Here is a 10191-nt window from a genome sequence, read left to right as displayed (position 1 = left end):
TGTGTGTGTGTGTATTCAGGTTGATTGGGAGGGACACTTTTTCCAATTAATCTCAATAGCAAAAAGTGTCCAAATCACACTGAATTCACCCTATAAATCAATATCACAAAATATCAATAACATAAAATTGATCTTTAGTTTTAACATTTTATTCAAAATTAACAAATGATTATGGAATTCAGACATAAAAAGCTTAAAGTCTACAAATGATGGCTGAATGCAAAACTTACTAACATACATTACCTGAACATGTAAACTGTCCGATATAATTTCCAGAAGGTTGGCGTGCTCCTCAAGACGACTACGAAATTGAAAGTCATTGAAGTTTCTGCTTTGTACAGCTCTTTCCGTAGCCTCTATATATGTGCAGTTCTTCAAAGTATCGACGCACAACACTACTCTTTACAGTATTAAATAGCTATAATAAACATAAGAAATGTATGCATTTCATCTTGTCTTTCTTCTTCTTTGTCTTCTGTAGGGAAAAACTCCTAAACTTCAGCAGAGAACCAATGTTTTGTAAGGAAGCTGGGGTTTCTTTATTGTACATTTATTTGCATGTATGGTTTGCACTGCGCTGTTTGATCAGTGCAGCGCTGGTGAGGATTGTTCGCGCCGCGCTGCCCATTGGTTGTCGCTAGGAAACACGTCCGCGCTGCGCTGACGAGTCGGCCGCGCGGCTCGGACCATTGAACCGCGCAGATGACATGTCAGCGCGGCGCGAGCTCTGTAAACCCCCGCTGTCTCGTCCCACTTTTGGTTTGTTTGGCTTCCCATACAGTAGCGGTCGATAGGGCGTCTATCTATAATATGATGTCTATGTCTCAACCAACTGACAGACAGAACTCCACCGCGCCCGCGCCACATGCATTTCGCGCTGTGTGAACGCATTCATGTGATTGGCTTATGAGTAAACAATCCCCCACGTGGGGTGCGTTCTTGTGATTGGCTAAACCAAGGGAGATATCTGATTGGTTGCTGATCATTCCCTGTTTAAAAAAAGGCATTTGTGTGTCGAGCCAAGTCAAGGGAGTCTCAAAATTCACACACAAATGCAGTGAAGTTCACAGACCGCAAGCAGTTTGTAAATCAATATATATTTGTGTGTGCATCAGAAATACACGTCTGAATCTTGCCCTGTGCATTTCTGAATCTTGAGTGCATTTGTAAATTTTGTTTGTATTTCTGAATTGTGTGTGTATTTATGAATTTTGTGTGAATTTGTGAATTTTGTATGCATTTGTGAATCTTCTGTGCTTTTTAAATTCTGTGTGTGCATTTGTGAATTTTGTGCGCATTTGTGTATCCTGTGTGTGTATTTATGAATCATGTGTGTGCATGTATGAATCCTGTGTGTGCATATGTGAATGTAGTGTGTGCATTTATCTTTATTGAGACTCATTTAGCTCCATAATTATCGCTCGCTATAGCGCCAAAAGCGTCAAAAATAAAGCCTCACATTGATAAAGCCTCACAAATAACATGCAAGTATTGAGGCCCCAGACAGCAGTCATTTAGTAATAGCCTATATTCCTTCTTTTATTACCTACACACCAGTGTGAATAATGTTATTGCGTTTCAAATAGGGCCAATTTATAGGCTACTCCTAGGCTTATGTTTTTTAAATTACAAAGGGCCTACTGATGTTTTTGTTATTTTCAATATTATAGGCTATTATTTGTGCATAAACATATCTGGTTATAGTAAACATACAGTTAGTTTGAAAACAACATATTTTGTCATCCTTGCTGCAAGCTTACAAGAGCGATAATAACATTAAATGTGAAGGGGGGCCCTAAAATATTTTCTTGGGAAAAAGGGGGTCTCAGACAAAAAAAGGTTGGGAACCACTGCTGTAGATTATATCCCACACACACAATTGAAATAACTTTCTATTGATCAAAGAAAAATGAAATGTATACCGGTTTATGTTATAATTATATACTGTAGGCTACATACATCTTAATTTTGTGATCAAGTAAAAAACTAAAGTAATTTAAAAGATTGCATTGTACACTAAAACAGCTTGGCATATTATTAATCAGTTTTAACAATAACACGATCGACTTTAACTATTCTGGAAATCTAATAATAATAATACTCTCATAATAATAATAAATCTCTTTAAGTTAGATCTCTTAAATATTAGACCCTTTCTCTCACTTATCTTTGTCTCATCTACCCTTTCCACATTCACCTTTCTCAGGAAATCGAATTATAACTGCAAGTAAATTCCACTTAAATTGCAAGAGCTGCATATTCATTAGTGAACCACTGTGCATTGTTTTATATTTCCTCTGCTCCGTTATCAGCAAACATCTCGGAGCACAGCTCTGTGTGGGTTTTTGGGTACACTGCAATGATTAAATGAGTAAAATTGTGAGGAATGTTTGTAAAAATGGAAATATTCCACTCTCCACCAAGGCAGAAAAAAAAACAGCAGCACTCCAAATATGGAGCTCCAGGAAGTGGTGATGTAATTCATTTAGAAAAATACATACAAAAAGTAAGGGATGTTAATATAGGATTATTTTATACAAGCATAAACTATTACAAACGAATAATGCCATTTCTTGTTTTTAATAATATATCCGTAAGGTGCATAATACACAGAATTTATATATGGTATACACTGCTTGTCTATGAAAAAAAATAGGAGCTTGGAATGCTCTCATTATGGACTTCCTGTCCCAGTGTGGGACCAGACTGTACTCTTACTTAGTATTTAGAGGCCACACACCCTATAGTTTAGCATCCTAAAATAGACACGTACAGGAGAGGAAGTTTGGGTGAGCGCACACTGTAGTGTGTCATTGCATTATGTAAACATTCTTACTGTGGCACTCTCATTTTCTTGTATTCCAGCTTGAGTTAATGTGCCCCCACAGTAATCTGAGTGTTGGCGAGCAGGAAGTGATGCTGTTACTTTAATGAAGAGCCAGCCTGTTAAATAGCGCTTTCTCTAGACATTCCATTAAATTCAGTCTAAACACTCGTTCATTTACAGTAGTCGATCTCCTCTGCTTTCTTGGACTTTGCACTTGGACTAAAAGAAGAGCAAGGTAAGGTCTTCAAACCCTTTTATTTTTACGCAAAAAGGTTTCAAGAACTCTTAGAACATAATAATAAATACTGAACAGAAATATAGGTTTTAATCTTCAGATTTTTGTATTTCAGAATGAAACCTGCCATACTGATTCTCTGTCTGCTGGGAGCAGCCTATGCTAATCCAGTGAGTATGCAGTCAATAACCTAAAAAGTATTTCAATTGTCTTTCCATGCATTTCAAGGAGAAAAGATTTTTCCTTCTTTGAATTACATCACACAGATCTTGCATAAAACGGCTATGGAGATGATTCAACATGCATCCAACTCTGTAAGTGATGCTGGATTTAATTCCAAGAAACTTTGTTAACTTTAGGAGTGCTTTAAGTAAATCTGTTCTTATAATCTTTTATATTCCAGTCGGAAAGCTCTTCAATATCTGAATCTTCCGACCAGAGTAATACCTCAGAACCTTCAGAAGAGGTACGCTTCGAGTCAAATTCAACGTCATTTATGCAAAAATAAACCTAAATGTGTATCTAGACGGAGAAACGGCTGCACTGTAAAAATAATTTGACAAAATTTTGAAAAAAAGTTATGACACGATTTTACATAGCTTTAAATAAGTTTAGCTATTTTTAACTTTTTCTTTTAAGTTATACAAGATTCAGCTAATTTTTAAAGTCAGTTTAATGTAATTTACGTTTAAATAACTTAAACATCCAAGTTGATGGTACTTAAAAATTTAAGGCAGCAACTTTTTTTTTACAGTGTGTCTCACAGTATAACAAAAAATAGTTCTCACCTGACATCATAGGCCTATAGGAAAATATTAGTATTTGCTCATACAAAGAATATCAAACTATATAGGCTACTAATGCATGTATAATGCAAAAGTTCTGCTGTGAAAAATCTTTATGAGGTCTTTATGAGGTCCAACAATATTAATTTAAAAAGTAATTATTTATTTTACAGAAGTCCAAGGAAAATGGCTCAGACAGCAATGTAAGTGCAAAGACTAGGCCTCTGTCAACAAATTGAATGACTATACTAAATATATTTCTGTTAAAGATATAGACTGCACTTCTATTTCTCTGTTTTCTTGACAGAGCTCAGAATCGCTTGAATCAGACTCGGATGAAACGGTATAAATAATAATTACTGTTCATATCTTTTCACAAATGTACAAAACCTCTAAACAGTTGAATATGACTAAATATTTCAATGTTTTTTTTTTTATCATTTTTGTTTCAAGATCTCTAAAGAGAGCGAAAGCCATTCTGTGGAAAGTCTGGTAAGTTCTGTGTCTGTCTAATAATCTAACAACAAAGAAAACACTCTAAAGCCTATACATTGCATAGAAATTGATTCTCTGTTTATACTGTCCAATGTTTTATGATCTATGTTTATCTAGATTGGAACAAGCGAGACTGCACTGACATTGGATAACACTCAAAGCAGTAAAGAGAATGTTCGCAGGGTAAGGAACATCGAATTATATGCATCATACAAAATGTGTGGTTACAGAATAATGACCATCATGATGCATTCATACAGGGCTGGATCTACACCCTCAAATGGGTGCATGCGAACAACAGCGGCAAAGTGCAAGCGACCAGCCAGCCAGACATCAAACCCACTAGTGATGCATCAAAAAAAAGCGAAAGCAGTGAATCAAGTGAAAGCCAGGAAACGGTTGTTCTGAGCACAAAGGAAGAGAATAACGGTGCCGACACGAGTGAAAGCACTGAACACAGTCACAGTGTTGAAGGTGCTGAGTATAGTACGAGCAACAGCAGCAGCAGCAGCAGTAGCAGTGAAAGCACCGAGTCCAACAGCAGTGCAGCGGAGAGCGAAAGCCGCTCAACTGAGTGCCTTCCCGGGGCTGACAGCCAAGAATGTGACAGCGAGGAAGACTTTCCTCAGGATATCGGTGATGACGGTGCAACCGACCCTTTCAATGGCTTCCTAATGCCTGATGCCACTGAGCCCTAGCAGCAGTTTAAGACATGATCTCATAACTCAATGCTCTGATATCTGCAAGTGGAAATCCCAGGAACATATTCAAATGGGAATGTTCTATTAAGGAGAATATTTAAAGGAGGGTATCTAAGGAAACGTATGTAATATTAATTAACATAAACTGTTATGTTAATAATAATATTTTTAAGGTAGGCTACCTAGATCATTCTTAACTTAAAATTAAAAATATATTATAGGCATACATTGATATTTAGTTTTTATACTTTACCATATTGTTAGCACTTTACAATATAGTCTCATTTGTTAACATTAGCTAATGCATTAACAAACTCTAAATGAGCAATATATTCTTACAGAATTCATTTACCCTTATTAAAGTTAATGTTTATTGACAGTGCATTAACTAGTGTTTATCTTAATGTATTCAAATTGTAAAAAGTATTGTTCATCGTTAATGTTAACTAATGTTAACGAACGAAAAATGATTGCAAAGTGTTATACCGAATTGTGTGCAGAATTGTTTTTTTGTATTATTATTATTTATAGATTTGATAGACATTTATTTTTACTGTTGGTATTAACCATTTTCAAATAAAGTAAAGAAAAAGTATGTCGTTGTTTGACAACGTTTTTCCCCGGGGACTCTTCATGCTAAAAAGTGCAAACTCCACATTCGTAAAATGAAAGAGTTGCCCTAATGCAATCCAAGAGTAATTACCAACTTAATTGCCTATAATTTCACAGATTTAGCTCATACCTTTGCAAAAGCATAAACATTAAACAATAAAAATGTGTATAGAGAGCTGAAATTACTGTTGTGTAAAATCAAGCTATGAATGAGCACTTTCAGCAGTAAGGAATATTGCAACAACTATGTGTGTGATTGACTTTTATTTACAAGTAATATATCATGTCTGTCAAACACATGTCATTACAGTTTTGATACCACAAGATGGTGGCAAACTTTAAAGAACAGAGGTGGGGTTTCCCTAGGAAGAACATCATGAACTCACACAAACACTACACACTGAGCGGGACTTTCTGCTGTTTCATGTGTGCTGCTTTTGGCAGAGGGATAAAGATTCCAGAATGAGGGTTTAGAGATTGTAAGTTTGTTAATTACTGTATAATTAAAATGACTGTTTTATGGTTCAGTCTTCAGATAACAGACTAAGCACCATTGGCTTTCATTGTCTAGACAATTGGCATAATGTGATCCAAGATAATGGTAGGCATTATCCATTATGACAAGGAGGGATGGTCTAAGATGAAACCTTTAAATACAGGGGGGTTTTTTAGAGACAACGGTGTATTATGTATTAAAAAATTCCAAAAATTTGGAGTAAAGAATTTTAAAAGAAAACCTAAGACAACAAATTAGTCAGGTGTACTTTTTCTCAAAGTTTACAGTTAAAAATAATTCTGACAAAAGGAGGAAATCTAAATATCTGATCGTTTCAACAGATACAGCTAAAATAGGCTTATATGATATGTATAACACATTGAACTTTTTGTTGTTTAGATATTTTATTAAAAGTTATGCAACAGATTTGAGAATGTGGCAGGTTGTCCAATCAGCTAAAATTTTGGGTTAATGTAACGTGCACTGTGTATATTTATCAGCTGCTAATATATATATATATATATATATATATATATATATATATATATATTAGGGCTGGGAATAGATTAAAAAAATTATTATTAATTGCACAATTTGCTATAATTAATTGCAATTAATCACATTTCCCCCAAGCTTGTAATCATCAATATTTAAACATAGAATCACCTAATTAAATTAAACAGAAAAAAGAAATAGAAAATAGCCCTATTTTCAATAAACATCAATATATCAACATATTATTCTTCATTCAGTTCTATGCAACATACTCCATTTTAACAGATTTTTCAAAATAATTTTGATTTTTTTTAACTATCTCAATAAAGTATAGTCCTAAAAGCTATTCTTACCAGAGCAGGCCATTTTACCATTGTTGCCCAGCATGGCCAGCTCAGTATGGCTGTTGCAAACAGAAGTCTACTACTGAGAAATTTCACGTTATTTGAGCGGACTTTGCTTTTCCGGTGCGTGATTGGTACATGATTGGACCGTTTGTGCCGTGAACGACAGAGCAGCAGCGCAAACACGGAGCAAAACATTGAGCAGAGAGCGCAGCGCGCCATCCATAGGCACCAACACACACACGGAACGGAGAGCGCGGCGCACACACGAAGTGGAAAAGACCTGCTCGTGAAACCTGAACGCCGAACACGGAGGGGTGGGGCGGCATATTTTCGGCCTTTTTTCTATTTTGGCCAAAAAACGAAAATGCCATTTTTGGCAGATACTTTTCAGCGGCCGAAAATTCAGTGCATCCAGCTATTGGTTAGGGACACACTCACAATAGCAGCCTCAACAGGAACTAGTCATTAAAACGAGGCAAAAAAAAAAGTGCTGAGTCAATTGCGTTATTTATTTCAATGCGTTAAACATCTCAAATTAATCGCAACGATTAAGGCATTAATTCCCCAAGCCCTAATATAAATCATGACGAGCGTCCCGGTATCTCATCAGCGTCGCCCTGGAAACAGAGGCAGAACCACCTGCACTTCCTCGTTACCGGCTGATTGGTCCCAGCTGCAACTCGTCTGCCGGCAGCATTATAAGCCCAGCAGTTCTTGCCACAGAGAGTTCGACCTCCAGAAAGACTGCAGCTTATCTCTCTCAATCCCTGTAGATAGCAGCGTGTGACCGGATAGCCGCCATCGAGCACGAGCACCCTGCACAAGGATCAAGGAGGAGAGCACAGACTACACCAGCGCACTTCTACACCTGTTTGTCACCTTTTCACCATTTGTGTGTCAAATCCACCCTCCGGGCATTTATTGAAACAGTCCTTGTCGTGTGATTCTTCACCCCATGACAAGTGGTGGAGAATGCGGGCAAGTCAGGGAAGAATCATCGACAAGCAATATCACCTTCTTTGACTGTTCTCATCCCTTTTCCTGGACTTTTTTCATCCTCCGTCACAGGTGCACGCTTCTCCCTTTCCCCGATATGGAAGAACTCCTAAAGCATCTCACCGAGGTCAGCATCCGCCAACAACAGATAGTGGAACACCTGGCCACTCGGCAAGGACAGACCGAGCAGGAGCTCGCAGCTCTCCAGGCCGCCGCCGCCCCACGCATTCCGTGACCAGATGCCCAGGCACAAGCAACCAAGCTGCTTCCGAAAATGACCCCTCATGACGACGTGGAAGCATTCCTGCAGGTGTTCGAGAACACAGCAACCATGGAGAGGTGGCCTGAGGGTGACTGGACACGGGCTCTGGCATCCCTACTGACCGGTGAAGCTCAGCAAACGTACTTCGCTCTCCCCGCCGCTACCGCTGCCCAGTATGCTGAAGTAAAACGGGAAATTCTAGCCCGGCTGGGCTTATCCTCTACGCCCAGTCCTCTATCCTCTAAGCAGTTGCTGAGCAGTTTACTTCACTGGTTGCTGGACTGATCCCCCTTGGCCGCCCAGGTAGCGGTGTATATATATGCGCACACACACACACACACACACACAGTTGTAATCAGAATTATTCAACCCCCATTGCAAATCAGGTTTACAGACTTTCAGCTGTTTGCAATGAACCAATAAAAAAAAAAGTAATTGAAATAGCTCAACACAACAAATGTTTTAAATGGTTCCCCAAATTCAACTGAAAATGCAACTTTTAATGATTTCTGCAGTCTCAAAATTATTCAACCCCTTCATGGCAAGCATCTTTAGTACTAACACCCTTTTGCTGTTATGACCTGCTGCAAACAAGATGTATAACCAGACAACTTTCTAGCAGCGTTGCTAAGGAATCTTAGCCCATTCCTCAAGAGCAATGGCCTCCAGTTCAGTAATATTCTGGGGTTTGCTTGCTGCAACCGCCTTCAAATTCCACAAGAGGTTCCCTATGGAGTTCAAGTTAGGTGACTGTGAGGGCCACTGTAGTATCTTCTAGGACTTCATCTGCAACCAAGCCTTGGTGGAATTTGAGTTATGCTTGGGATTCATTGTCCTGTTGGAAGGTCCAATGATGGCCAAGGTTCAGCTTCCTCACTGATGGCATGACGTGTTCTAGTATTTCCTGATACTTCAATGAATCCATATTGACTTCCACACGCAGATTTCCAGTGCCAGAGGATGCAAAGCAGCCCCAGAACATCACAGAGCCACCACGCTGTAGACAGTGTTCTTTACAGCATGCTTAATTCTTCTTCCTCCAGACATACCGCTGATCCATAGGGCCGAAAAGTTCCAAACTTCTCTGGCTTATTTATATGATTTTGAGCAAATTATTTGTGCTTTTGGGTCAGTAGTGGAGGTTTTTATTTATTTATTTTTATAGCACTGTTTAAACATCAACCAAGTTGAACCAAAGTGCTTTACATACAGAATTTAGTAAAAAACAGCATAAGCTAAGCTTCGAAAAACACAGACAATATATACACGACATATAAAAACATCTCGACTATCTAATTATAGGCTAATGACATCAAGTGGCATTTCAGCAAGTTCTTAAAAATGGAAAGTGATTTTGCAGTTCTAATAGATAGTGGCAGCTCATTCCACTGTCTCGGCCCTGTTACCGCGAAGGCCCGGTCACCTTTGTGGAGACGATGTGTTCTGGGCACTATGAGTAACTTCTGGGTCTCTGAACGCAATGTTCTGGAGGGGTTGTATGGCGCTAGCTGACTAGCCAGATATGGTGGGGCTTGATTTAGCGCTTTATAAATAAAAAGTAGTGTTTTATATTTTATTCTTGCTTGTACTGGAAGCCAGTTTAGGGACTCTAGGACGGGTTTTATTGATTCATGTTTTTTAACTCTCATTAAAAGCCTCCCCGCTGCATTTTGCACCGATTGTAGACGAGACAGCGATGCAGCGGTGACGCCACCGTACAGCGAATTACAAAAATCAAGCCTTGAAAAGATAAGTGTGGATAGCTCTTTCGAAGTCTTTATTTGATAAAAAAGTTTTGGTTTTCGCTAGTAGACGCAGATTATAAAAACATGACCGAACCACAGAATTTATTTGTTTGTCAAATTTTAGGTTATTGTCAATTAGAAAGCCTAGATCTCTACCTATTTTTTGCGAGTACGGTGCTAGGGGACTTGAGTCTA

The 10191-nt window shown here is 38.3% G+C and overlaps 1 protein-coding gene across 1 annotated transcript; it reads left to right on the top strand.

Annotated features, from left to right (window-relative positions):
• The first annotated feature begins 2799 nt into the window (after nt 1–2799).
• scpp1 (secretory calcium-binding phosphoprotein 1) lies at nt 2800–5617 on the top strand. Its single transcript, XM_079616118.1, has 9 exons — nt 2800–3062; nt 3178–3232; nt 3329–3376; nt 3466–3528; nt 4021–4050; nt 4155–4190; nt 4301–4339; nt 4460–4525; nt 4603–5617. Exons 2-9 carry the CDS (start codon nt 3179–3181, stop codon nt 5038–5040), a joined length of 774 nt encoding a protein of 257 aa, XP_079472244.1. The 5' UTR covers nt 2800–3062; nt 3178; the 3' UTR covers nt 5041–5617.
• The last annotated feature ends 4574 nt before the right edge of the window (nt 5618–10191 follow it).

Source organism: Phoxinus phoxinus, assembly GCF_949152265.1.
Source record: "Phoxinus phoxinus genome assembly, chromosome: 6".
In the NCBI taxonomy this organism is placed as follows: domain Eukaryota; kingdom Metazoa; phylum Chordata; class Actinopteri; order Cypriniformes; family Leuciscidae; genus Phoxinus; species Phoxinus phoxinus.
This window is presented reverse-complemented; position numbering and strand designations above follow the sequence as displayed.

Coding starts and splice junctions, on each gene's coding strand:
- scpp1 (XM_079616118.1), top strand. CDS start 3,179: ATGAAACCTGCCATACTGATTCTCTGTCTGCTGGGAGCAGCCTATGCT. Junction 4,191..4,300: donor AATCAGACTCGGATGAAACG/GTATAAATAATA, acceptor TTTTGTTTCAAG/ATCTCTAAAGAGAGCGAAAG. Junction 4,526..4,602: donor GTAAAGAGAATGTTCGCAGG/GTAAGGAACATC, acceptor GCATTCATACAG/GGCTGGATCTACACCCTCAA.